Here is a 27,973-nt window from a genome sequence, read left to right as displayed (position 1 = left end):
TGAAAGATATCAAGAGCAAGATCATGCCCGATGATCAGCAAAGCCAAGGCTATCTAGCACCGAGGTATCCATTACAACTTCAACCAGCCTTTCCTCCACTCGAACCGATCCGCCAAAATGTTCCAGCTCGGACATCCATCCGCTCGCGCAACACCCTTCAATCCATCGGCAACGAAATTGGTCAGATGGTCGAACTGGCGCTTCACATTTCGTATTTGGTGGTTATAGGGCGATTCACGAAATGAGATTGTCAAAGTTTGCTCGTGAATATCTTCTTCTTCGTCCGAGTCGGATTCAAAGCCATGTCCGCGTGATGTACCCATCCGGCTATCATGAGTCTCTTCTGAATTCCGTGCAGTCTGCAGATCCGCGAAATGGATGCAGAGGTCCAGGATATCGACGACGGCCTTGTGCACTGGGGCAAGGCTCTCGGATAAGAGGCACTGTTCTTTCAGTGAGGACATGTACGCCTGGTGAGCTGATATCATGGCATCAACGTCTTCTGCTTTGGAAAGCGTCGATCGTAACGATTGCTCTGCGGTGGATATGACCAGGTATGTGAGGTGTGAGTACAGGAAATCGAGGAACCAAAGGAATTCGTGATGCAGAGCGTGGACATGGGTATCATTTGGGTCGTTTGTGACGGAGTTGCGTGCATCTTTTATGCGCTCTCGCACAAGGGCATGCTTAGCACGCCGGATCTGCATGAGGAAGGTTGAAATGTGCCGATAGGATTGGATGGCGTCTTGGGTGATGATATTCGCCACAGGCCAAGGGAGAACGTAATCAATTGAAATTGTTTCGAGAATTTTGACGGATCGTTCTAATTTGTAGGAAGCTGAAGAGCCTGCTGATCGCACAACAAGCTTTGATGCGTCAATGCCAGGCATGACGCTAAATGCCGATCTTGTTACTTCGGTGATCAGGAATTTGTCGTCCCAGGAGCGCCCTCGGTCCATTAGGTCGAAAATCTTCGCATCAATAGTACCGAGGATGCTCAAATCCTTGCCTAAGTAGACGTGTTGCAGGGCATCGAGAGATGTCCACAAGCCGCATTGTTCGTCGAATTCATTGCGTAGTAGCGCAGAGCTAAGTGAGTGGTTGGCATCTACCAGTCGATCGAAGGCGGTCTCGACCAGCACCGGGAACGGGAGACAAAATGAAGAAAATTCAGTTGGAAAATAGATTTCATCGAAGGCCGTATCGCTGCTTCCATCTCCAGGATGGTCTGGTTGTGCGCTCAAATGTTGCAAGAAAACCATGCTCTTCCCAGTCGTAAACACCTTCTGTACTCCAGGTTCCAAAAATTGGGGGATGTTCTGTCGTCTGCTGCCCTCGTCCAGTATGAACCAATTGTGCCAAAGAGTACGTAGTTCCTTGTTCTCCCGATTGACTCGCACAAAGAAAGTGTTGTCTTTAGAATCAACCTTGCCTGTCTTCATCCAGAGTTGGATTGACCTTGTATATGTTTTGAAGCAGGAGAAGAATAGTACCGCAAGATCGTTGGATGCGTTCTCATCACCAAGTGCTTCAACCATGCAAACCAAGTTGTATAATAACTCAAGGCAGCGCATAGGGTGAGTAGTCGAGGTTGAGTTCAGCTTGGAGATGAGTTCAGCCAGCAATTCAAGATTGCGAGAGTATCGGCGAACATCATCGAGCAGATGAATTAAGCTGACTGTTGAGCCAGGCGAAAGATATTCGCACTGTTTTTGGGAAAGAGTCCGATCAAAGTCAAGCAACCGCTCCTCTACGCCCCGGCAGAAGGTCTGCAGGTAGGGGATAGCCTGTGGTAACCTTGTAAAGCGCCGCGCAACATCAATTTTGGCTCCAATCTCAGTGAATGATCGCAGTAAGGCCGAAAGAGACGTGCTTGAGGAATATGCGAGATTGTAGCAGCGATCAACTTCGATATCGGTGTCCAAGCGCCAGAAGATGGAAGTGGGTAAACCTTGCAGCATGAAAATTGCCTCTCTGGCACATTGTAATTCTGTGATAATGCAGGACGCATCTTGCTGATCCTTTGCGACCTTCGCCCTGTTCTCTGGTGTCCAGAACTGGGCCTTTTCTATCGAGGCAATGAGATCTCCGTCTTCCCTCGACTCGAAGAGCTCATTGGGAATGACGTATTCTGTTTCTTGGGAGGCGGGGGTCACTAGTGAGAGTTTAGAGGAGACGAGGTCCCCGCCATCTGAGATTGACAAGAGGTCATCTTCTGAGGAGTCGGCTGCGAAGTCGACCTCTTCCCAGATGTCTTCATGGCAATAGGCGGTTCCCTGGTCATTGAGGTCGGACCACAATAGCGATTTGTCCTCTTCGGTAGCGACAGCAGGAGTCGGGAGTCGATCGAGATCTGACAATTGATCTGGGCGGTCCGAAAGTTGCAAAAGCAGGCTTAGGATTTCTGGATGCCATGTGTCGCGGTAGCCCTCTAGTTCCTTGAGGCGAGTACTCAGAGCATCGGCCAGCTCATCTCGGTTGAGGACTTGGAACTTCTCTTGTAACCCCTCTAATTTGCGCGCGACGGCGAATTGATTGGTACGTCCATGAGTACCAGGACGCAAAGCTCCCTCGGCGCGCTTTCGGAGAGCCTGGATGCGCGGGGATTGCTAGTCGAGATCAACATTCGGCCCACTACGACACCGACAACACAACAAACTTACCTTCTGGTCAGGAGGAACTTTAGCCAAAACGACAATCAGCTCTTCAATCAGCGAGCTCAAGGCCAAAGCCATGATCTGTGATCGACAGACCCCGGAACCCAGAAGTTGAATGATGAAGGGCCGCGCGGAAGCCGACTGGACGCGCGGGCGCTAATCCACAGGGGGAAAAAGAACGGGCGCCTTTATATCGCGGCCGCCGCACGCCTTCTCCCCCTTTCACCACCCTCCACCATGGCGATCGCCCGTCCCATTCGCATGCTCGGTGCTACATGCATCTTGCTTTGTTTGTTCCTGATCTTCCAGCTGCGCCAGGATTCTCCCAAATCCAGTTCGAAACTCGTCCATGGCATGACCAGAGACCCTCTTCTAGACCGTGCGTTTTGCCACTATCCCTCACCATCCGCCTCCCCTAATATTCTTTAGCTGTCGGTGAACCTGAAGGCGAATTATGGCGAGCCGAAGAGCACGATTACTCCCCTGATGCCGAGAAGTCCGCTCGCACCAATGCTGCCATTATCTCCCTCGTGCGCAACGAGGAACTCGGCGATTTGATCCATACCATGCAGGACCTCGAGCGCACTTGGAACAACAAGTTCAACTATCCCTACATCTTCTTCAATGATCAGCCTTTCACCGACGAATTTAAGCGCCAGACTCAAGCGCTCACCAAGGCCAAGTGTCAATACGGTGCGATCTCCCTCTTTCTGGCTCCATGGTCTCTGGGACTGACTTGTTCTATGTTTCACAGAGCTCGTTCCTAAGGAGCACTGGGCTGTTCCTGACTGGATTAACATGGATCTCTTCCGGGAATCTGCTCAGATTCTCGAGGAGGAGAATATTCAATACGCCTCGAAGATCTCCTACCATCAGATGTGTCGATGGAACAGCGGCATGTTCTACAAACACCCCGCCCTCGAGAAGTATCGTTATTACTGGCGCATTGAGCCCAAGGTCCAATTCTTCTGCAATGTGGACTACGACGTGTTCCGCTACATGGAGGACCGAAATAAGACATATGGCTTTACCATCAATCTGTACGATGCCCCGCAGACTATCAAGACCCTCTGGCCCGAGACCCGCAAATTTTTGGCTGCGAACCCGTCATATCTGAACGAGAACAACATGTGGGATTGGATCACGGATGATCAGGCGCGCCCCGAGCACACGGCGGGAGGCAACGGTTACTCCACCTGCCACTTCTGGTCGAACTTTGAGATCGGCGATATGGACTTCTTCCGTGGCGAGAAGTACGAGGCCTACTTCCAGCACCTGGATCGTGCTGGTGGCTTCTTTTACGAGCGCTGGGGAGATGCACCGGTCCACTCCCTCGGCATCGGCCTCTTCGCGGATTCCAACAACGTGCACTGGTACGAACATCGCCTCATATATAAAATCACCCTCAAAATGTCGTTTACTAATATCTATTCCAGGTTCCGTGACATTGGCTATAACCATATTCCCTATTACAACTGTCCAAACTCACCCAAGTGCTCCGGCTGTACCCCGGGCAAGTTCTTCGCCGGCGCAGACTTCCTAGCCAAAGAGGACTGCCGGCCGACATATTTCAAGTACGTCGGCACACACTAAGGTGGTCGACCGACTTACGGCCACGTCACTTCATGAACTCTTTGCATCATCTCTCGCATACCCGATGAGTATATTCCGGACAACTAGGTGGTTCGGTATCTGGCGTTTTGAGCGGACTCATACCTCTTGATGACTTGTGTTGTGTTATGTCCCCTTTTAATTTCCCTTCTCACAAAATACGTTCCTGGCCGTGGCGGTTCCCAGGGCAGCTTTATGGGAGTTGCTGCGGGTCTAGCCTTCTCTGTACTTATATTGATCGCACATTAACAATCTCTTTTGGTGTTCATTCCCGTGTTCTCATGTCTGTTCCTGGGCCGCAGTGGGTCTCCACTCGTGCTTCGGATGACGGAAGACCGACGTGCTTTTGCTCGGTGCGCGATTTCAAACAAATTAGAGAAATTCTGGGACAAAAGTTGAAGCAGATAGATTGCAATTGAATGTTATATTCAAGGTACGAGGCAGAGAGCAAAGCGCTGAACAAGAGAGGAATATAGATTAAGCACCACTTAAGGCGCTAATGACCTTTTTCCAAACAGCGGTAGCACTAACAACACAAGAGATCTCTAAAGTATGTATACAGCTTTCTCTTCTACCCGATCTGCTCCCGACCTAGAGAGAAACGCGGGGGTCGTAGGCAACATATGGGGGTCGGTGGGTAACCGGAGAGAAAATTGATGGAAGAAAGAACAAGGCAACGCTAATTTACTCCTCCTGGGGGTAGAGCTCTTCCCGAAGAGCGACACCAAGCTCCTGGCGCAGACCCTCGAGCTGCTGGAGGTATTGCTTGTACTGTTCCTGGTTCTCGACCTTGGCCTTGATGCCTGTTGACGCAGTATGTTAGCTAGCAGCTCAAACAATATATGGTCATTAATGCCGGAATTATTTCGTACCCTCGAAGACACGGACGGCAGTAGGGAAGTCGTTGACACGGCGGGCGGCTTTCAGGGCGGCGCTGAGGACCTCAATGGAGGGGACAAGATCATAAGCGAAGCAGTTGTTCAGGTTACGCTATAACAGAGATTGATTAGCAGGTTTCCAATGGTGTTTTGCGAGACCAAGAAATAAAAGGCTTTGGAATCATCTCGCACCGGCAAAGCCGGATTGGAGGTATAGGATCTTACCTGGAGCTCGAAGACATCCTGCACACCATCAAATTCCTTCTCAAATCTGGATTAAAGACAATCAGTCAGCAAAGAAGGTTCCAGCTGAGCCTATGTAGTCGTAGAGTCAGGACTCGGGCAGCGCCTGGCAGCGCAAAGCCCGAGCCCGCGTCCCCTCTTTTGAGATCTGCCAAGATCAATGGATGAATGAGATGGTCGTACCGGGAGGAGAACTCCTCGTATGTCTCGTCCTCGTGGCCGGAAAGGCACTTGGAGGTGGTGCCGAAGGTGCGAGCGCGGGCAGCCATGATGATCGGGGTCTGCATCCGGGAGCGGACGATGGGAGCTCGGACGAAGCTAGTAGGGCGGACGGCGCGCGTCGCGACACGGAAAATGGACAGGGACGACATGTCGACGGCGATGTGTTGAGACCCGGGGTCAATGGATTGGGTGGTGAGGGGAGAGGTGGATGGGGGGAAGGAAGGAGACGAAGTGTCGTGTTAGCCGGCTGGATTTTGCGGGTGGTGTGGTGTCGCTGCCTTGTGGCCTGACTGTCATGGGCTGAGTCATCACCCGATGTGGCCCGTTCGATCTCAAACGCGTGCGGCTGATTGGTCAGTGTGGCCCAAAGTACGCATCATGCTGATAACTTGGGGCAGAATGACATTCAATGGGCTGCTTTATGTCTGATAATTTGCACTAGTGCAGTGACCGTGATTCAATGGTGTATTAAGCATATGTTCTTTTGCCTTTATGGGTTATGTTCGGTGCAACCGGCTAGATGTCATAATATACTTATCTTCAACAATAATCTTGCAACATATCAGGTTCGAACTGCTTGAAATATACCAACTCCAACCTGTCTCAATGGAAGCGAGGCTGCCAATCAAAGAAACAGCGAGATTTGAGTGGTCAATGGCATGAGAAATACTTGAGGATCTATAGATGCAGTGTCCCGGACAGATGCATCTCCAGGAAGCATATAGAGGCATGCGTATGGGAATTGTGCTTATAGTTTAGCCACAACAATTAGGACTAAAACCTCCAGCACCATATATTAGAAGATACAGATGCGAGTGCCACATAGGCCAAAGGCTGTCCACACAAACGGGATGCATATACCCCGGACAATAAGTAGTAGGTCATCTATAGTAAGGCTAAATGCCCAATGTGGAGACTACTTGAACTATGCACCCCCCCCCCCCCCCAAAGTACAACTATAGCGTACAAGCTGCCAGACTTTGACTTTGGTACGACAACCTCGGCTACCAGGATGTGAAGGAAGGTTATGTGGATGGTGGACTCCCCAGCATTATATCTTTCGGCTGCAAGCTTGTCTACGATTGAAAAGTTAAAGACAGTCAATTCCCAACTTAGTGGTGGGAGAACATATAGAAAGTCTTGCACGTCATATAAAAAGGGGTCAATATAGATCCCAAGACCTAAACTGGGGCTACCGAAAACAGCCATTCAGGCATCATTTGATTATGCATGTGAAAGTTTCGCGGGTGTACCTGATTCACATCAACAAAAAGAGGATCGATAAATGTACAATTAGACAAAAAGGAAGTTTCTACACCCAAGACTACTCATTGCTCAAGATATACAAGACTTACAAGAAACACCACGGAAAAGCAATTTTATGCACCGATACCTCGGAAGCTACGGCTGGGGATTTTCTCGCGCACCCCCTTTTCTGCGGCCGCGCTATTCCTCTTTGGGCGACCCAAGGCGCCGCAAAAAAGTAACGCTGGTCTTTACTCTTCTTCCTCCCTGACCTTCTTTCTTCCCATCGACGGTCCTTTCCATTCCCTTCTTCCCTTCTCCTCTTGGCCCGCCCTGACTGCGCGCGTGCAATCGAGTCTCTGCAGTAGCCCAATCGGCTTTTTAATCCCAAACCCGCCGTCGAACTCCCTACCACATCCCGGACCAAGTCCATCATGGCCGACTTCCTTCAAAAAGTGCCCCTCCCCACCCTGGACCGGCCGTTTGGCGTCCACCTGTGGCCTCTGTTCGACAAGGCCTACGAGCAGGTCATGGGTTACCCCGCCAGCGAGTTCAAGTTCATCGAGGGCGTGACCCCGATGTCCACCTTCAAGGCGACCGCGACCATGCTGGTCACCTACTACATCGTCATCTTCGGTGGCCGTGAGGTCATGAAGAAGATGCCCGCCTTCAAGCTGAACACTCTCTTCATGATCCACAACTTCATCTTGACCGCTGTCAGCGCTATTCTCTTGGCTCTGTTTGTGGAGCAGCTCCTGCCCACTCTGGTTCGTAAAGGCGTCTTCTACACCATCTGCGACCACAAGGGTGGATGGACTCAGCCCCTCATCATCCTCTACTACGTAAGTTGTCTCTTGTGCGCGCGTGTTGACCGATTCGACGCGACTAACCTTGAATCAGTTGAACTACATCAACAAGTACGTTGAGCTGCTTGACACCGTCTTCCTTGTCCTGAAGAAGAAGCCCCTGACTTTCCTCCACACCTATCACCACGGTGCCACTGCTCTCCTTTGCTACACTCAGCTTATTGGTCTGACCGCCGTGTCATGGGTTCCCATTACCATCAACCTGCTTGTGCACGTTGTCATGTACTGGTACTACTTCCAGAGCGCTCGTGGTGTCCGCATCTGGTGGAAGAAGTACATTACTATGTTGCAGATTCTGCAATTCATCATTGATCTGGGTAAGTACGACCATGCAAGAGGGTTGATTTGCGATACTAACGCGCGCGAACAGGCTTCATTTACTTCGCCTCCTACACCTACTTCGCCTCTACCTACTTCCCCTGGGCCCCCAACATGGGCCATTGCGCCGGTGAGGAATTCGCCGCCTTCGCTGGTATTGGCATTATCACCTCGTACCTGCTCCTCTTCATTTCCTTCTACATTGCTACCTACAAGAAGGAGACCAAGGTTGGCCGCCCCCGCCGCAACACCGGCAAGAAGTCCCTTATCGATATGAAGAACTTCGAGGTTCCCTCCCCCAGACCAACGGCAAAGCCTCCAACGGTGCTGCCACTACCGGCCGCTCCAATGGCCCCGTCACTCGCTCCCGCAAGGCCTAAATGACTCCTTCGGGGCTGGTTTCTTTGGAAATCCTAAGCGCGCCGGGGGAAGTGAGGTGACTGGAAAGTGCTGTGAAATCATCTCGCGATGACGAACGAATCTTCCGAAAATTCTTCGAACATAATCCAGCTTGACACATAGGGGAGCACGAGCAAGGAAGATATTGGCTGCTCTATGGTGATTCGCTTTATAACCTTTTAATGAATGACCCCTTCATGATGCCAGACACGATTCGATTCGACCTGTCTGGTGCACGCGGCATGTGCCCAGGCTGTGAGGATGATGTGGGTTGGGGTTGGGAAGCGGGACGAAGGGAGTCCTGGGTGAGGCATTTTCTTTTCCATCCGGGAGGGCTGTCGGTCCTTGCTTCGGTTGTATTCTATAATGTCATATTCTTCAGTTCATATTTGTCGTTATCACCCCGGCCTGCTGGCGGCAGGCCTCTTTGACCGCATGTTTCCACCTTATTTGTTAGTAAATTATCTTAGATGCAAACATTCTAAAAATGTAATCAATTGATCACGCGAAAGTTGGGTGGTTGGTACGGGTTCCTCACAGTCCAGTACAATAGTCAATGGTCGATTTTTAGGAGCAAGGCATGGCCATTGCTTTGTTCCGATCCGCATGCCTATACCTGCAGTACTACGTGGACATGTGGAGGAATACTGGCATGAAATCCGGTAGTGTCCTGCATATGAACTCAGCAGACCTAGTGCACGACGTGTCAAGGTATATGAATCTGGAGTCCATGCTGACCAGACGAGCTCACACTCGAGCTTTTCGTCTGTCAAGGCGGTTGCCTCGCGGTCAATTTCAGCACCAACAAACAATCAACATCGACAGAATGCTTTATGTTGATGGGGAAACCAAAGTGTTTCCTAAGCCGGTCAATGTGCAGCATCACATCCGCTGGACCCGCAGTGAACGCAGGAACCAGGCTGGGGTGTAGATCCATGCAGGAAGTGGCTTGTGAGACTGGGAACAGAGAGCGTCCGGAATGGACTAGTCGAGAATAGATTATCGACAAGCCCCCCCATGGAATGAAGCATAATCGAGCTTGCCAGCCATTTCAAGAATCTCCGGAGCCCTTGTGCGGCGACCGGCGCAAGTTGATCGTGAGAGACCAGCCACCGATGGCTGAGGACGGGCAGATCGAAAGAGCAATATCGTTGAGGGCAAAGGGCAGAGAGCAGCACACAGAACTCAATTGGCAACGACAGGCCGATCGATACCCCCTGGCACCAGCCATCCACGTAACGTGGCCGGGAATATTTCCAATAGCGCATCGTCCATGCGTAGGCAATAATGATGGTAGATCATGGAGCATGGCAATCCGTCGAGGGTGGCTGTCATTCGGGCAGATAACCCTATGCCTTGCGTGTTAAACCATGCGCTATCAACCCGGATGCCAAATACGTATTAGTCCATGACCGAGACGACGGGAGTGAAGATCTGTCGGAGAATTCTCGGATCAATAGTTGGTATACGGACTAAGCAGAGTGTAGCGCCTGGCGCGCCGTGGCGATATCATCTGCCTAGGTAGTTGTATTTATATCAACCGGCCGAGTTTCAAAACTGCGCAGGTCCCATGTTTAGCGCTAGACATGTGGCCGACTCTAATTTCGGAGCTTGAGCCAAGAGGCGGCACCGATGACATCGTCAGGCCCCCGAAATCTGATAGCTGGAGCTTTCTTTACCAGACTCGCGCGTTGAGTTTGTGCGTATGTGGATTGCGGAAGCGTCCTTGCCTGACATGGCGGCTGCATGAGTCTGTGGCCTCAACATGGGGCTGGGCAGGAGAACATTGACTATTGGTCGTAATAGATGATCGTTCTCCATTTCATTGCTGAATGCTTGGGTCAAAACAAGAAATTTTGAAACGATAGCGTAAGAGGTTGGCGCTAAACCAAGAGCATTCACCAGCTTGAATCCCACGCAAGGAGTCTCAGGACCTTGGCAGGGACTGAAAAGGCCCCATAGTGTAGAGTCTCTTCTCCGTTACTTCAATAAATGCACGAGTGCTTCTAAGGGAGTATGACATGTAGATATTGTAGATTATGTAGATCATGATGATGATGGCTATGATCAAGGTCCAGGTCAAGGGACTCTGAGCCCTTCATACCGAGGGCATCCTCGAGCATATTTGGTCCCTTCGAGGGTAGGAATTATCCTGCCTTTCCCTCAGACTAGATTTTATTAACCATGAACTCCCCCTGACGACCCCTGGAAGGGCCAGATACATAGGTCCATGCTTCAGGATGTGCATCTGTATGGCACGCAGGTCCCTCCTAACCCAAAAGGGCTGGGGCTGGGGATCATGGTGCCCCTGACATCTCAAGAACCTTCGGTACGAACCGAACCTCCACCAGGATCTTCAAGTTTCGACTTTTCGACCCCAAGGAGTTCGTCGGCGTTTGAGAGTTACGTGCCCCACTCATCTGGAGCGGCTAAGGTCGGCCACTATCCACACGGTTCCCCCAACTGCTCACCACTGGTCGCTTCGCACCATCATGCTCCACTGGGCTTCCTTCCCGCTTCCATGTCCTGAGCTGACCTTTCTAACCGATACCGTGCTATCCACCTTGGGTAGGAGCACGCAGAACTCGGCTGACTGGATCCCGTTCTCTCTCCCCCTGATGAGCCCATTCCGCTCATCAAATCATAGAACCCGATCTCGAACGGGATGGCTTGACCAATCTAGATGCAGCTGCCAGTCTCTCTCGGCTGGTCAAAAAAAGCCAATGATGCTGCACAGACCTGACTTGCGGCAGCCCAGCGTGAGGTGCATGGGCCACTTAGCCAACGACAGCTTTGCTTTGATCTATCAGATTTTTTTATATTTTTATTTTTCAAGTTTTTATTGGACTTGGCCTGGCGGTGGCAGTCCAACCTCAAATGGAATTAGGTTCTGTTCTACTGTCGCGCCACGATGCGGAGAGTGCGCGTCGCTGTGATGGTGAAACTCGTCCCTCCCCATGCAAGGGTTGCGGCCATCTCCCATCATGGCTTTTCCCGTCACTAGTTCGGAAGTGTCGGGCCAATCTAGGACCCCATTCCCTGGTGCCTGCAGGAGTATCGCAGGAGGACTTCTTGGAAGACGAGGAGCTTGGCTTTACCCTGCTCCTGCACCGCAGGGATCTATGACCTGCACTCTGCACTCTGCACTCTGCAATCTGCAATGCCTTGCGATGCCCTGTAATGACCTTGCCCAGGGCCTTCATTGCTGAGCACACGTGGACAGGGATTGATGCCTGTCCCCCTTTTTCTACAGCGAAGCGCCGGATCTAAAAAAGCCCTCCCCCTCCCTGGTGGACCGATTCCTGACGGGTGGGACCTTTTTCTTCTGCTTCGATTTCTAGCTTTTGAACGGCCATCGACAGCGGATCTCCGATTCTTCATCCACTCTCTCGGCGGTTCCACCAGACCTGAAGGACCCTTCCCTTGTCCCGAGTGCCTGTGACTTGACAGGAGAAAATATCTCCTTGTCCCTTTTAAAGCTGTGGGATATTTGACTTCGAGGGGATTGGAACGCCTCACTAGACTTTGGCCTGCGTTCGTTGGAGGATTCCTCGGTTGCCTTTTCCATTGCTTTACTTTTTATCCCGGGCTGGTCTGCCTTCTCGTGGCCTCTGCCTTTCCTGTCTGGAACAATTTTTTCTCCCCCTTTGCATTGACTCGCAAAGATGTACGAACCCACCACCTCGTTGGATCTTCAACGTCTGAGCAGGCAAAGCCTCCAGAAACGGTACGAATCGGACGAAGAGGATGTTTCCGAATCGGAGGCTGGCGCTCAGGATTTTGTCCCCTCGCTTACAGGTTCCCAAAGAGCCGGTCTCTTCGACTCTGATCTAAGCGCCGATGAGAACTCCCATGCCGACACGGATTCGGATCGAGAGGAACAGCTGTTGGCCCCTTATTCTTCAGCCAAAAGGCCCCGACCGGTGTCTATGGATACCGTCAAGCGAAACAGTAATGCCAACTTTGGGGATGATGCCTATGTTTTCGACCCAGAGGAGGACATGGTTTTGGAACTGCCCTCACCAGATAGCCCGCCGATGGCATCGAGCCTTTACTTGCAGCCTGCAATTTATGTCCGACCTAACTCACCACCGGCCAACCCAAACATGAGGTCACGATCTTCGTCGCCGTCATCCCTCTTCTCTGTGGAGAGTGCTGAGATTCAGACTGCAAAGAAGGTCACCATGATGGAGCCGCCTACTCGTCCTACCGTGGTCTTCATCAACGCCATCGGCGCACGTTCAAAGACTGCCAAATCCAAGCCCAGCCACTCTCGAACCAGAGCAAATCATCGAGACCGCGGGTCGCGTTTGTTCCTTGAAAGAACCGAGAACAGCCTCAACGTACTTTGCTTGACCGAGAACCAGGCCACCACCTCTCGGTCCTCAGAGACAAATGGGAAGCGCAAAGAGCCAGAGAACCCCAGACTCGCTACGCCGCAGGCCATTCCGTCCATGCAAAGTGCCACCATTAAGCGAGTGTCTGACATACCCGTGCTGCCCTACCTTCTCCCCTCACCCCAACTTTTACCACATTTAATGAACCGATCACGACCACGCACAGCAGGCTGCGAGAAATCTTTTTCAGCACTACCCAACCCCTCCCGCACCTGCCGACCAACAGACCCAAGCCACCGTCCACCTTCCATCCGCACGAACAGCAACAGCAGCGTGCCATCCTACTCACGCCCAGCCTCTCCCTTCCCAGACGAGATTCGCCTGGGCTATATCCTCGATCACAGTGAAACAGCCTCGCTACACTCCAACCACTATACCAGCAGCCCAGTCTCTTCACCTCGCCCCCCCAGCCACTTCTCCAAGCGCAGTATGAGCAATATACTAGCTCAAAAGTCACCCATGATGCGCCGTATGACTCGCAAGCATTCCGCCACGTCCAGCATCGCCTCATCGGCTAGTCTGTTTTCCGAAATGGATACCTCAGCTCCCGTCCCTGCTGCTGCAAGCCAGCTGAGCCTGACATCCATGAACTACGAGTCTCACATTGTGCGAAAACCGAGTCAACGCCGTCATGGGAGACATAATAGCTCTGCTTTTGGTGTACGGAGCTTCATGGGCTTGAAACTTGGGAAGAGGTCTTTTACGAAAGCCTAATGCTTTTCTTAATCAAGTAATGTTTTTTTTTCTTTTAATAAGTGGTTTTCGTGTTGAATGATATTCGAGATCTCAGGGATTGGATCTGGGTTGGGAATTGGTGATTTTGGCGTTGGTTTTCAGGGGCGGCGTTTTTGTCCAAGTCTGGGTCGGTTAATGTCTATTTCAAAGTTTTCAAAGTTATCTTCGTTGCACTTGATCTATTTGGCCTTAATCGCTCGGCGAGGCGGGATTGATCATTTGAGGATTCATTGATTGCGAGGACACCGGGAATGGTGTGAGTTGGATAAGCTCGTGATTTTGCTGGTCAGAAGAATGAAGAGAGCTGGAATTTAAGAATCATCTACAAGGAGATTTTTCACACAAGGATTTGACTAAGAATTTCTCTGGAAAGAATTATCCAAGATGGATGGCCTAATGAATCTCATTATCCTGATAGTGAGATAGGACTCAACAGACAATTAGCTACTCCAATTGCAATGGAAGCTTGGTCTTAAATTTGCAAAGTTGGAATACTGACAGCCAGAGTAAGCAATGCAGGGAATGAGACGGGATAAAGAGCATGTGTAGAGTTCTTTCATCGCAGATGACGCAAAATAGCAGAAGGAATAAGCGCAAGAGAATGCCGATATTTACTTCCGTGCCTCTAGAGCCGATTTGATAGCTATTGACAGTTTAGCACTTGGTACACAGACTGGCGTGAGGGTTTCACTAACCATCACAAGACGTCTTTGCGTCTCCAAATAGCATCCTTGTTCCAGGCATGAAGAACATTGGGTTCGGGACATCAGCTGTCAAGTTCAGGCCACATTAGTCAGAATTAATTTAGAATAGATGAAGGACATACCGTATCCGCTTGACATGCCCCGCTTCATGACAATCACTTCCTTGCTCTTCCAAGCGTGCAGAACGGGCATTCCAGAAATGGAAGAGTCCGGCTCGAGCGCTATGGGATTAACGGTGTCATTGGCGCCGATGACTAGCGTAACGTCTGTGTCGGGGAAATCGTCGTTGATCTCATCCATTTCCAGAACAACTTGCAGGTGTCAGAATTTTCACTCAATGGGGACTCGACAAACTTACTGTCATATGGCACGGAAGCTTCCGCGAGCAGAACGTTGCACTGTCCGGGCATGCGACCCGCCACGGGATGGATAGCAAAGCGGACATTGACGCCGCGAGAACGAAGAATACTGACAATCTCAGCAAGAGGATACTGGGCCTTTGCGACGGCCATTCCATAGCCGACAATGATGATGACGTTCCCGGCGCCTGAGAGGGCCTCTACAGTATCTTCGACGGTTGTCTGGGTAACTTCGCCTTCAATCTTCCTCTCGCTCTGTACCGGCGCCGCGTTGCCACCAAACAGAACGTTGGGCAAAGATCGATTCATGGCAGTGCACATGATGTAAGACAAAATCGAACCGCTCACTCCGATGAGTGAACCGACACTAGTCAACAGCGGGTTGTTCAGCATCAGCCCTTCCGCGACTAAAGCAAAACCAGAATAGGCATTAAGCACGGTGATTGCAACGGGCATATCGCCTCCTCCGATGGCCGAAGTCGTGGTGTAACCTTTCAGGAAACTGAGAAGAGTATTTGCTCCGAGACAAGTGGCTGCAATTGTCGGACTTGCGGGTGCCATAGTCAAGAAAGCTCCCATGGTTGCTATGTTGGTGCCAAGCAATGTCGAGTTGAGCATATGCCCGCCAGGGAAGATCTTGGGCTTGGATGACATTCGACCAGCGAGTTTCATAAATGCAACGATCGAGCCAGTGAATGTGACACCGCCGATAAGAACACCCAGGTATGCCGTGACCATGTGCAAAGTCGATATATCGGTGATGTCGGCCATCACACTACCGACGCTGGTAAGAACAGCAGCCAGACCAACAACGGAGTGCAGGGCGGCAACTGTCTGCGGCAAGCTCGTAGGTGTGATACGGCGGCCAATCAAGCCACCAGCCATGACACCAGCACCAGCAACCGCAGCGAACTGGGTCAATGTCTCCGTTGAGAAACCCACTGCAGCCAGTGATGCAAGAATACCAGAGACGACACCTAGGATTCCAAAGATATTTCCGCGTCTTGCTGTCGTTTGAGAGGCCAAACTGGAGATAGAACTCATGCATAGAATGGTGCTGACAAGGTAGCCAGCCTGAACAATACCAGCCACTCCAGTGCTGGCAGCAACTAGGAAGCCACCGCCAAACACAGCAGCTGGAATAGCATATAGCCAGGGGTATTCCGGAGGATCGGTGGGACGTTTGAACATATCAAGCATACGCTTGGTCACGACAAATCCACCCGAGATGTTGCCGAAAGCCAGAAGAACCGAGGCAGCACCAAGATATTCAGGAAGTGATGTCGGGTAGTATCCCCCACCCATGATGAACAGGCCTCCGATACCTACCATACCGGAAATAGCATTGGTAACGCTCATAAGAGGTGAATGAAGTGCAGGAGCTACTCCCCAGACTGCACGATAACCAACCAGACCAGCAAGGCCGAAAGTCATCATGTTGCCCATAAACATGGGGCCAGTAGCTTTCCCCAGAGCGAGTGTCGCACCCATGGCTCCTGTGACAGTGGCAACCTCCCGAGTAGCCTTCTGCCAGGGGGTGATCGCAACCTCCTCCTTGGCTGCAACAGTCTTCGCATCTGCTTTCGGCGCCGGAGGAGGAGCAGGCGGTGCAGCCGGAGGAATGACTTCACCGTTGCGCGTAACGATAGATCCGCGAACCACTTCATCATTGAGATCAATGCCAAACGATTTCTCCTTTGGAGCCATAGACAAGAGAAGCTTCGTGATGTTGTTGGAATACAAAGTGGAGGACTGAGTAGGCAGGCGAGAAGGAAGATCCGTGTAGCCGATGATGGTGACATCCTTGTAATTGGAGAGTTGACCAGGGACAGTCGCTTCGCAGTTACCCCCTGCCTCGGCTGCAAGATCAACAATGACCGAGCCCGGCTTCATAGCAGCTACCATTTCCTTTGTGATTAGCTTCGGCGCAGGCTTACCTGGAATGAGAGCAGTCGTGATGATGATATCAACCTCGCGGGCCTGCTCCATGAACAGTTTCATCTCAGCTTCGATGAATTCTTTGGACATTTCCTTGGCATAGCCACCTTGGCCAGCACCATCTTCCTGCATATCGACTTCGATGAACTCTGCCCCTAAGGACTGAACCTGTTCACGGACAGCCGGACGAGTATCGAAACCACGAACGATCGCACCCATGCGACGAGCCGAAGCAATTGCGCTCAAACCTGCCACTCCAGCACCAATCACAAGAACCTTGCTAGGAGGAATCTTTCCTGCAGCAGTGACTTGGCCGGTCAGAAAGCGACCAAAGTGGTTCGATGCTTCTAGTACAGCTTTGTAACCGGCAATATTGGCCATGGAGCTCAGAGCATCAAAGACTTGAGCACGAGAGATGCGAGGAATGCGGTCCATAGCGAACGCGGTGACACCACGGGCAGCCAGCGCGTCGACGATGGGCTTATTCTGAGCGGGATACAAAAAAGAAATAAGGGTTGAGCCTTTACGTAGAGCCTCCACCTCATTGAGAGGACCCTCAAGCTGTGGGCTTCGAACCTTCAACACGATGTCACTCTGCCAGATAGCGTCCCGATCAACCATTGTCGCCCCAGCCTGTTCATAGGCGTAGTCCAGTAGCTGCGCTCTCTCACCAGCACCGCGCTCCACTAACACACGCGCAAACCCTTTCTTTAGCAAGAGAGCCACATTCTGAGGGGTGATGGCCACTCGTAGCTCATTCTGGTAGATTTCCTTTGGGACCCCGACGGTCAGCTCGGAATACGGTGTTGCCGGGACAGGTGTTGCCGAAGTGAGCTTCTCCGAAGCCGGAGCAGCGGTGGACGCGCTTCTTTTATAGACGAATGGCAGAGGAGAGAACGTGATCTTGAGGAGGTCCTCGTCGATACATGAAGCGAAAACGAACGGTTTTGCGAGACTACTTGGGAATAGTGAGAAAGATGTCGGGTCAAGTGCGCCCTAGGCCACAGAGCGAAGCTTACCGGATGGTAGAACCAATTTCCCCGCGCCCGCAGGGATCGCCAGGCACCCTAGCGCTGACCGTAGAGGCAGCTTGAAACTCATAGCTGGATCTCGCAGGGTGATCACGCGATCATAAGACGAAATGGTCAGACAAAGAGAGGGTGCATCTGAGGTGAGTGAGGTTGAATGAAAGGGAGGAGAGAGAGAGAAGGAAGGAGGGAAGAAGGATGGCGTTTACAAGGCACCGGACTCCCACCATGCGATGGAACGATAGACCTTCTTAGTCGCCATCGGATCCAAAGGCCCCGGGGGTTCGCGAGTTCATGGCCAGCATCCACTGGTCCGGTTATTTACTTGACACGCCACATCTTATTCCCCCGCATCAAAGTGTGGAGATGCCGGACCTCCCGCTTCTCCACCACGCTTTGTCTTTTTCCCTGTAAGCTGATGAAGAATCTAGGATTCGGTTGGGAGACAAAAACTTGAATGCAACGATCCAGGAATGAAATTCCTAGGCACCGAAGAGGGATGAAAAGGAAGGCATTAGCCAAGAATGGCCAAAAAGGAATCTCCGATAGGGGGAATCGAACCCCCGGCTGCCGTGTGAGAGACGGCGATGTTAGCCACTACACCATATCGGATTGTAGTTGCTTGATATCCATCATTTATGCAATATTAGTTAAAATGCAAGGTTGTGCGTATCTTTTTGAGTCGTCGCAAATGACGATAACGGCCGGTTGCCGCCGTCATGGGCTACTTGGAACGAGAACGAGACAATTCTCAAGCTGCTGCTCGAGAAAGACGCTAATGCCGAATCAAAAGACGACAATGGCCGTCCGCCGCTCTTACAGCTATACATAAGTCCAAGAAGCGCTTTGTCATCGCCTCAAAAGAATCACTAGTGCTCAAAACCGTAGCCTCAAGTTCAGGATGAGAGGGTCTCGGGCTATGCAATACAGCTCAGAAGAATTAAAATTATCAAAAACATAGAAGTTCGGGAAAAGTACTGCGCTCTTCCCAAAAGGTATATGGAAGATTTATGTCAAAATTGCGGTAGCTCTCATCGTCGGACAACAACTAGAATAGTCATATACACTGGCAAACCGATCTGATAAGTTAATGCTAGCATGGGCAATTCTAGCCGCAATAATGATGCCTATATGACAAAGTCGACGATAAAGAGCTGTTTCTCAGCCTAGTTGTAATGTAAGCCTAGGTTTGTCACGGGGGTGAAGTCTGTAAGTGCTCGGGTCCAAGATAGGCTTAGTCGACGAAGTTGTGGATTTGAATGGCTATTAATTTATTTTGAAGACGCCACATTAGTGAATTCTATACTTTTCTCAAGATACTCGAGAAATATCGTGTTAGAGCCCTATCTAGCAGCCCTCAAGACGCGTGATAAGGCTCACTGGACTAAAAAATAGTAACTCATCGAGATAATAAATTACCTTCCCAACGCCGATGACAATATCTTACGTGTAAGATAATTTCGTTACCATATTCTGGCAGAGTTCAACTTAGCAGATAGATTGTTAATAAGAGGTAGTGACGGAAAACAGAATGTGCCGAGCACAGGATTCGGACCTAGATACTTGCGACCCCGTGAAGGCCTACCCGGAGGTAGGTGTCTACCGCAGGCGTGCTTCCATTACACCAACTAGGCTTTGTCAGCACTTTCTTCCCAGAATATCGTCATCAGCTCCGAATCGGCAGAATGCGATTAGCAAAATAGCATAGTAGCATCATAATGAAGGGGGCGACTGAACTCTGACCCCTTGCTCAACTCGTCTGTAGCAAGTCGCGCTTGGACTCGGTTACTTTGTCTTTCCAAGAAGTTCTCGACGGCCGTAGCAAGAAAGCAAAACTCAGCCCGTGGAACTGTTACCCATCCTCCACAGATTTTCAGCAATCTGTTCGATGAACCCGGATATACGGAACTTTGGAAGAGCAAGACAGTTTTTTGTCGGACTTGGTCAGGTCCTTTGTGGCGATGTATGTTGACACTGCAAACAGTGACACAACCTGATCTAGGTCACTCAAACAAATTTAGAAATCCGAAATTTTGCTTGAAGCGGGATGGGTAGCAACAGGACCACAGGGAGTCCTGCCCGCAAGGGAGTAAATGATGACCGGTCCTTGTCGTAGAAGGAAGCTCGGGGTTCCAATCACATCTCCGACTTCCCTTACAAATTTGTTGTTAGTTAGTCATGTCTGATATACCAATGTTCATTTGACGACCTACATATTCACCGTCGTTGATCACGAACTTTCACACGTATTGCGATCCATTTTTCCAAAAATAGCGGGTCCTGCCGCTAGATTTAATAGTAGTAGAAGTGATCTTTCTACCTCGTTGACCATGTTTGGAGCTGCCAGGGTGGCTGGGAGCTTGCTGTAGCCCAATACCTCCGCGTGGCCTTCCGAGTCATCGCCATGAATAACAACTGAAGAGACTATCATCATTAAGTACAAGAAACGGTCTTTTATGCAGTTGTGAGATTATGTGGTTTCGTCGTTCATATTGGTTCTTGGGAAGCTCTCCCGGAGTTCCCGTAAAAGGTCGGCAGGATCCCAGAAATCCCAAAAGAAATCAATAAGATTATTCATAGCGTTGAAGCGATGCTTGTACCGCTTACTTGTGTATCACTGTCAATGAGCTAGCACTATACGATGCTTACCGATTCTTCCTGTTCGGAACAAGGTCGCATCATATCGATTTTTATCACATGTGGGTTAAGGTAAGGCAAATGGCCGTCGATCGTAGCCTCGACAGCATCAATTTCTATGGCAAATCTCGAACTTCAAATGTTCTTATTGTATCTCGAAATAGAAGCCGCATCTTGGTTGGACTTCTTCCTGATTTTTCTACTCGATGAATCCAGGACGGAGACCACAAAATGACCTGTCAGCCTAGGTCTTAGGGAGGTACCATAAGTTCAAATCATGTTGTGCTGGAGACCAAGGATGACATAGTGAGATGATAAGCTAGCGTCGGTCACTTCCCAATAATAAGTATGGCAATGCCATCTACAAGTCACAGGATAATATTGCTGTAATCATATAATACGCAGGAACACAGCTCCGTCTGCTGGAACAAGGTTACCTAGAAGCGTATGGCCAAATGATTGGCGTAGAGCCCACAGGGCCGTTCTCATACGGCTTATCGCTTTGTCTTTTATGCACTTATCTACCCAGCGTACCCACTGGACTATTGGCCGCAGGTGACGTAGCTCATGTAAGGTCAATAGTCGAGTGTGTGTTATCTCAGGTAAGAAGGGGGCGAGAGCCGCCTCAGCGACGTACGATTGGGGTGGGAAGGCTAAGCAAGAGTAGAGCATCTTCAGGCTACGAGCGCCCATTTGAAATAGCTGGCCCTGTAATATATCCACAGCCCCTAGGTGGGTGGCTTTTGACTGTGCTACCGTACAGAGGTGAGTCTTCACAAACATCAGGCCTTGCCTCTCCTACAGAGCAGACGACGATAGGAAAAATTTCCAAAATCTGATAGTCTAATAGCTCAAGGATTGAGGATCCGGAACTCCCTAGTCAGGTAATTTTCTTTCGACACCTCCGCTTTTGCAGCCTAGATATTGAAGTGGAGATGGCTCGATGGGTATCTGACCACGCAAACTGAACAACACACACCCAAAGAGGAAGGACTATAGAGGAGGAGAACACACAGGGGTGATTTGGAAGAGGAAGTGTTTCTGTCTTGATTATCCTGCGCATAGAAAGTCTTATACATCACAAAAGCCTTAATCATCCGATAGACCGCTCCTTCATGCAGCCAGCCATTCCCCCACTACAATATCTAATATGATGTTTGTTACAACTCAGAATGCTTGGAAACATGTGGTATTCAAAGAAAACACGAAACTGAGGAAGGACTTAAGTTCTGATCACTGTTTCCACCCCATTCACTCTGAGTCCCTTAGTCATCCGTTCCCATGCGTCACGATGTTGCAGAATAGTCTATGGTCTACTGTCTGAATATCATAGGCAAATCTGGTTACATCGACACAACCCCTGCTGGGAACAATACCCAATTAAGGCATTGCTTATAAATGTTCATTTGAAAAATAGTACTATGAAGAATTAAGTCTAAATACGTCAGAGAAGAAATAACGGAGGCTAGTGGTTCGAACTGGCTAGCTATATCGGTTCGCGTAAGTCAGAAGAGCTCATATCGAGGAGTAGTAGCAGATGTCAGGCCTTCGGACGCTCCAGTGGAACGTTGCCGGCCTTGAACTGATCTCAAATTTCCTGAACTCTGTTTTTCATAGTAGCCTGCGAAAGCAGACTCATAATTCAGTTCATGCCTGGTTTCTCGCTTGCTGCAATCAAGCTCGACTGGCGCACCTCCTTGTGAAGTGGGATAATGGCCCGTAAAACCTTGCGATGGTGATGCGGTGACTTGTTTGGCTCTGTTTCGGCGGCGAATAAAAAGCCAGGCAGCTAAACAAATGATCACGACGGCAGAACATCCACAGCCGACGCCAATACCTGCCTTGGCACCCGTAGAAAGACCGGTGCTGGCATTTGATGGTTTCGTAGGAGAATTCGAGGAGCTGGACGAATTTATCTCGGATCCATTGCTGGCAGCTGTAGAGGGTAGAGCAGTCCAGTAGGATGCCCAAGTATCTTCCCAACTGCTTGCAGACCCACTGATGGTGGTAGTTGTGGGCTCTATGCTGACAACGTTCTTGATGAAATTATCATCCGGTCCCGGGGCCTGGGATAGAAACCAATATTCTTGAGACCAATGTACACCATAAAACGCCGCTTGTAGAAAAGCTCTACCCAGAACCGGTTGACTATTGGTGGGCATAAGAGGAAGATATGCTGTGTCGACTTCCACGAAAGGAGGTGACAGAGTGAGATTCAGAAGAGCGAAGGGAACCTTGATTGTGATATTCTCCGTATTGACGTCGTTCTTGGCGAACTCAAAAGCTAAATAGCTGGGCGATGTAATAATTTTGGCGTAAGTTTCATTGTTCGTGTCCCAAACATAAAGACCAATATCAGAGCGGTAGGTGACAGGTAGATATGCGGTGATGGCGTCGCATGTGCTCTGAGGCATGTAAATATAGGGATTTGTCGCATCAATTGCGACGTTTGTCCCGGATTGTAGAGATGCGTTAGACTTTGCCATCAAGTTCGTGATACTGGAAGACCCCCAAATTGAGCTGCCTTCTACAACACCAAGGCTAATATCAAGAATTTCGATTGGCAATTCTCCGCTGTCAATCGGCTGCGTAGATACATCCCCGAGCAGTCGATTCTTATCGTAGCCACCTAGATACAGGGACCCAGGGATATTGAACTTTGGAGAGCCGATATGCATACCATACGAATAGGATGGGGTGACACCTTGTTCATACAGCGAGCTAGTGACAAAAGTACCGTTAAGGGGCGGTCCACTGATCTCGGAGAATGACTGGTTGATATCCGGGGAACCTAGCGCAAGGATACCTACTTCCAGGGGGAAGAGATGTCCACCAGGATAGGTCTGGTACCCTTGCTCAATGGCAATCAAGTTCGAGTCCGATGTGCCGGTGCCGCCAACATCTATGGACTCGAGTGCCCGATAGGCGTAGCCTTTCAGGGGTACGGCATTCGTGTAACCCCATTGTAAGTCTGTCCATGCGTTGGCAGGAGGCAGGGAAATAGAATCACCATCCCAGGTTTTCGAGGTGCCGGGGTTGTAGAGACCGGCGCGATCTGCATAGCAGTACGAGGATAATTTTGTCGTATTGTCACAGAGCGTGTTCAGAAGAACATAGCTTACCCATGATCCTCCTGGAAACATGGCTATCTTTGTGTCATTTCCACCCATGTAAATATCGACAGCATGCCAAGGGCCATCTGATCCGAATGTTGAGTCAGACCAAGTCATGGCCCAAGGTCCCATTGCTGAAACATGATTGAGGAACGGGCCCCAAAGGGAGATAATCGTGTAGAACTTGGAAAGCTTTTTCATGCCTGAAGAGTAAGAATTGACTTAGTATTCATGGATCACAAATCTCCGTGTATGCAGTGAGCGTGATGAGAAGTCGGTATGAATTAAAGAGAAAATGCAACTTACTGCGATCTACTGCGAAGTGAATATATAACTAAGAGTTCGAGAGAAAGGGATGTGGGATAAGGAAAAAGCAAAAGTCGGAAGAATGATGATAACCACAGCCTGAAGTATTGAAGGGACGGCAGGCTATAAGTGTAGTTTGAATCCTGGGCAAAGGCAATTGAGAATAAAGCCACCCAGGTGCCGGAGCTCAGTCTATAGACGAGGTTTGAGCCAACAGACTTAAGTACTGCGAAGCGCCGGGGATGAAAATTTGAATATCGAGGGAAATTATAGGGGGAAGGGGCCCAGGTTGAAAGTCATGGCAGCGTCTCTAGTACGAACTTACAAAACACTTTCATTTCGTTAAGTCGTATGAGCCCTGAGGCCCCTGCGATTTGTCTAGTCACGCACTAATGTATGGACGAACAGGGGTTCAAGCGACGAAAATACAGCTCTTTTGGCGAAGGATTCCAAATCTTCCTTCTTGAAACAATTTACGAGTCATGTTTTTCCACAAAATGACGGCTGGCTATCTAGGGACTTGATAGAATACCATGACTCGGTTCTCCTGACCTTTTGCCAAGATTGCCAACAGCAACAACAACAACAACCAGTAAAGGGTACCTAGACATATGCTACATGTGCATCAATGGGATAGATGGGATTAATGGGAGACATGTCTATACTTGCCTCATAGTCATCATCTCAGTCCCCGCAGCACGTGTGCAATTATGACAGCCATGAACGCGATGAGGGCACCTCAAAGCATCCGGTGTCCGAAATTTAGCCCCTCACACCGGAACCACATCCGCCCGCATAAGTGGAGTTGAGCCGCCTTCTAAGATTGGTTGGGTCCAACAGGGTTCCTCCCGCCATCGAACTCCGATGCTTGTCCAATGGCGCGTCCAAATCCGCCCATCATGACCCACTCAATATGACCACTGTTTTGATTGGCCTTCTTACCAACATTAGCGCCCGACTACTGTGTTCAGTCTCGCTTCTGTGTGCCAAGTCGCGTCCTCAGCTGAATCGAGGTGCTTCGGGTACAGATAGTGGGGGCGCTAATATCAAATCCACCAATTGTACGATATCTGTCCTGTACCTTCTCAATCTCCTCGTGGGGGCGAAAGCTACGGCACTAATCCAATCTCGTTCGACTCCTGAGCCAATCTTCCACCTCACGGAATCCCGTCTCATTGAACTTCTCTCCACTCTGAACAGAGTCCCATGCCGAATATTTGTCTTCTCGCTGCCAGTGTTCTTTCCTTAACTCTTTGAATAGAGACAGCGGGATTCGTGAAGAAAGCAAAGCCAGAACAAGTATGCTGGAGCTGTGGCTAAGCCAGCCAGATGGACCGAAAAGTAAGTCCCATATGATTTGCCGACTTGGATGGACAGAATGACCAACGGGTAGACCTAAGCCATGGACTCTAGCTATACCTATGGCGTCGCCGCTACTATTGCCATCGTAATGCAGTACTCGAGAAAGACATCAGAATGGAGGCCTGATATTCGTATCGACTGCTTGTGCTGGATCATTCTTTACCTTGCATTGAGATTGCGACGTACTTTTTTGAAGTCGCCGGCAGCGGGCTCGGATGATGAACCCTTGCCGCAGGACCGAGAATATGAATTCAATTGGATGGCATGGAGCACTTCACTTATCATCGCAATTGCACGCGTACTGACGTTGTATTATGATGCAACCTATGCCATGGTGTGCTCTCCGATCCTTATTGACTATTTATGAAAAGGGGCTGATTCCACACAGCCGCTGGCAGTGCTATTCACGTATTTTGCACTGTTTTATCGAGATTCGCAGCAGGCTAGTTTGCCGAAACCTGGAGTTCATAACGGAGTGACTCGAAATAAATCACAACTCCGACACTCTATCCAATTATCAATTCTCAGCATACTCGGAATTTTGGCCCTTGTTCTTTTCGTGGACTTTTCGAATGGCTCTTCGATCTTATTTGTGGTTCTCTCTGTCTTGTCAAGATCTTCAAGCTTTTTCTTGCTTGACACATGCCACGACTATAGCAAACAGCTACCACTCCCCAAGATGATGGAGGCGATTGTCCTTAGAGTATCTGTGATTCTCTTAGGGGTTGTTCTAGTCATTCCTCCATCATCCATGTTAGCATGGCCGATAATTCTGCAGGCTTTTTGCAGTGCAGCAGGATTGACAGCTACCGTTCATCTGGTTTGTTTTGCCGCTCCTTTCAATTGGTCCTTGCCGCAAGATGGCACTAGGCTCACACCTTATCATTATTCCGCAGGTACTGAGCGGTTACACGCTTGCAGCCATTACCATCGACTCTTACTCTGCCGCCGCGGTTCAAAGCTTTCTGGCAGATACGCTTCAAGAGTCCCTTATCATGCCCCTGATATCTATTATATCATTGACCTTCGGAGTAACAAATTTGCCTCCATCGTCAACAAGACGGCGGGTGTTAGCAATCATGATCATCCCGGTGCTACCCATTCTTACTGGAAATTCAGCATTATGGCGCATAGAACCGTCTCAATCACGGAACAGCTTAGATCCATCAGTACATCCAATTCTCCATCTTGCTGCACAAGCCGATTCAAGATTGACCGCGATGATCAAAAACCAATCTAAAACACTGAATGCGTGTTGCGCAGAATACGAGCGCCGATACGGACGAAAGCCTCCTCTCCATTTTGATAAATGGTTCCGCGCAGCTCAGAAGCAAAAATTTCTCTTGACAGACGAGTTTGATTCCATGATGGCAACACTGGATCCATTATGGGGCGTAGCTCCATCTGATATCCGAGCTCGTCTAGAGAATGTAATCATTGCGAGTCAGGGGGAGGGTATGTACCGGTTTACAGTTTCTCAAGGCACAGAACCCTCATTTCACAATCCGCCAGACTGGATGGGGCAAATATTTAGCCCCTGGTTTGACTCAGAAATCCTCCAAACCTTACCTAATATGACTCTTGCGATGAATACCATGGATGAACCCAAAGTCGTGGTACCTTACGATATGTTATCACATGTTCTGCGCGCTGCTCGAGATTCGCACGAAGGCCCTCTGTTACCTGGGAAAAATCCCGATCTTGCTCAGCATGTCGACTTTTTGAATATCGGCAAACAAAATACTTGGGATGCATTTTCACTTTCTTGTTCTCCTGACACCGCAGCGCGAGACTTTTCCCTCGAGGCCACCAAATCACCCTTTCTCACTCAAATGGGATTTATCTCAAACGTGACGTTGAGTAAAGACGTTTGTGAATTCCCCGAACTTCACAATATTCATGCTGGTCTGCGTCACCCGGAATCAATGACGATAACCCATGCGTTAGTCCCGGTCTTTTCTCAGGCAAAAGCCTCCTGCTTCAATGACCTACTATACCCAAGCCCATTTTATGCGGAAAAATTACGAACGGGGGAGTATAAGGAGAAGCAGGATCCCGACTGGGAAGAAAAAGAGAACGTTGTTTATTGGACTGGTTCAAACACGGGAGGCCACTCTACGACCGAGAACTGGCGGTCTTTACAGCGCCAGCGCTTGGCATTGTTAACAATGGACGAAAACCATCATGTCACCCTACTGAATCGAACCATGCAACCGCAAGGCTCAGAGTGGCAATCAATCAATTCCACTTTTGCAGCCATTTCCAACTCCACCAGGGTGCGAATTTCGGCCGCCATTCAATGCGACAATCTCGCGTGCAAGGAACAGAACGATGAGTTGAAAATCAAAAGTGGCAACAGAGACGACATTGTCGACGGCTATAAGGCACAGTATAATCTTGACATTGACGGAAATGGTCTCAGTGGGCGCTTTTATCGTCTCCTCATGTCTAAATCAGCCGTTTTGAAGCAAAGTCTCTATCAGGAGTGGCACGATGACTGGCTAATTCCATGGCTGCATTACATACCGATCAGCATGGATCTTCGAGATTTTCCTGAAATTGTCCGTTACTTGACCCAGGAGCCAGAGGGACAGGCTCTAGGCAAAAAGGTTGCTCAGAGCAGTTATGAGTGGTCGCGCCTTGTACTTCGCAGTGAAGACATGAGACTTTTCTGGTGGCGGCTAATGCTTGAATATGGAAGGCTTTTGAACGATGATCGTGACCAAATGTGGTACGGTCATTAGCCTTTATGTAAGTTTAATGCAAAAATCCAACTTGTGTAGATTATACCTAATACAAGCGTAAAATGGGACTTATGTCTATCGATCACTATGCGTTAAGTAGCGGACACCCGTGCATATTGTTTCCCTACTAGCAGAATGATTAACTATGAACACTCACCGCTATGGCGCACGCATCTCTCGAAGCGTCTCATCGAAGCAAAGTCCTCAGTCG

General features: G+C 49.8%; 9 protein-coding genes across 9 annotated transcripts; 4 read left to right on the top strand and 5 right to left on the bottom strand.

Annotated features, from left to right (window-relative positions):
- Positions 1-71: 71 nt before the first annotated feature.
- On the bottom strand, positions 72-2,735 carry N7477_007346 (uncharacterized protein; the record flags this gene model as incomplete). Its single annotated transcript, XM_056969009.1, has 2 exons — positions 72-2,609; positions 2,664-2,735. The coding sequence occupies 2 exons, from the start codon at positions 2,733-2,735 to the stop codon at positions 72-74; spliced, it is 2,610 nt and encodes an 869-aa protein (XP_056819041.1).
- A 159-nt stretch (positions 2,736-2,894) lies between these two features.
- Positions 2,895-4,250, top strand: N7477_007345 (glycosyltransferase family 15 protein; the record flags this gene model as incomplete). The annotated part of the gene is made up of 4 exons (XM_056969008.1): positions 2,895-3,036; positions 3,087-3,350; positions 3,412-4,030; positions 4,094-4,250. 4 exons carry the CDS (start codon positions 2,895-2,897, stop codon positions 4,248-4,250), a joined length of 1,182 nt encoding a protein of 393 aa, XP_056819040.1.
- A 702-nt stretch (positions 4,251-4,952) lies between these two features.
- N7477_007344 (cytochrome c oxidase subunit VI) lies at positions 4,953-5,760 on the bottom strand (the record flags this gene model as incomplete). The annotated part of the gene is made up of 4 exons (XM_056969007.1): positions 4,953-5,071; positions 5,141-5,258; positions 5,372-5,417; positions 5,573-5,760. The coding sequence occupies 4 exons, from the start codon at positions 5,758-5,760 to the stop codon at positions 4,953-4,955; spliced, it is 471 nt and encodes a 156-aa protein (XP_056819039.1).
- A 1,530-nt stretch (positions 5,761-7,290) lies between these two features.
- N7477_007343 (elongation of very long chain fatty acids protein) lies at positions 7,291-8,420 on the top strand (the record flags this gene model as incomplete). The annotated part of the gene is given in 4 exon segments (XM_056969006.1): positions 7,291-7,698; positions 7,757-8,039; positions 8,093-8,328; positions 8,343-8,420. The coding sequence occupies 4 exon segments, from the start codon at positions 7,291-7,293 to the stop codon at positions 8,418-8,420; spliced, it is 1,005 nt and encodes a 334-aa protein (XP_056819038.1).
- A 3,684-nt stretch (positions 8,421-12,104) lies between these two features.
- N7477_007342 (uncharacterized protein) lies at positions 12,105-13,550 on the top strand (the record flags this gene model as incomplete). The annotated part of the gene is made up of 1 exon (XM_056969005.1): positions 12,105-13,550. One exon carries the CDS (start codon positions 12,105-12,107, stop codon positions 13,548-13,550), a length of 1,446 nt encoding a protein of 481 aa, XP_056819037.1.
- A 632-nt stretch (positions 13,551-14,182) lies between these two features.
- On the bottom strand, positions 14,183-17,862 carry N7477_007341 (putative nicotinamide nucleotide transhydrogenase; the record flags this gene model as incomplete). Its single annotated transcript, XM_056969004.1, has 6 exons — positions 14,183-14,214; positions 14,267-14,341; positions 14,398-14,586; positions 14,634-17,527; positions 17,592-17,675; positions 17,810-17,862. The coding sequence occupies 6 exons, from the start codon at positions 17,860-17,862 to the stop codon at positions 14,183-14,185; spliced, it is 3,327 nt and encodes a 1,108-aa protein (XP_056819036.1).
- Positions 17,863-21,742: 3,880 nt separating this feature from the next.
- On the bottom strand, positions 21,743-23,551 carry N7477_007340 (uncharacterized protein; the record flags this gene model as incomplete). The annotated part of the gene is made up of 1 exon (XM_056969003.1): positions 21,743-23,551. The coding sequence occupies one exon, from the start codon at positions 23,549-23,551 to the stop codon at positions 21,743-21,745; it is 1,809 nt and encodes a 602-aa protein (XP_056819035.1).
- Positions 23,552-25,890: 2,339 nt separating this feature from the next.
- N7477_007339 (uncharacterized protein) lies at positions 25,891-26,120 on the bottom strand (the record flags this gene model as incomplete). The annotated part of the gene is made up of 2 exons (XM_056969002.1): positions 25,891-26,019; positions 26,043-26,120. 2 exons carry the CDS (start codon positions 26,118-26,120, stop codon positions 25,891-25,893), a joined length of 207 nt encoding a protein of 68 aa, XP_056819034.1.
- Positions 26,121-26,238: 118 nt separating this feature from the next.
- Positions 26,239-27,762, top strand: N7477_007338 (uncharacterized protein; the record flags this gene model as incomplete). Its single annotated transcript, XM_056969001.1, has 1 exon — positions 26,239-27,762. One exon carries the CDS (start codon positions 26,239-26,241, stop codon positions 27,760-27,762), a length of 1,524 nt encoding a protein of 507 aa, XP_056819033.1.
- Positions 27,763-27,973: the final 211 nt, after the last annotated feature.

This window comes from Penicillium maclennaniae (genome assembly GCF_028827695.1).
Source record: "Penicillium maclennaniae strain IBT 15551 chromosome Unknown utg000007l:1.0-4884863.0:1.0-4888362.0, whole genome shotgun sequence".
Taxonomy (NCBI): Eukaryota; Fungi; Ascomycota; class Eurotiomycetes; order Eurotiales; family Aspergillaceae; genus Penicillium; species Penicillium maclennaniae.
The sequence above is the reverse complement of the archived record's forward strand: the minus strand, read 5'-3'. Positions and strand labels throughout refer to the sequence as shown.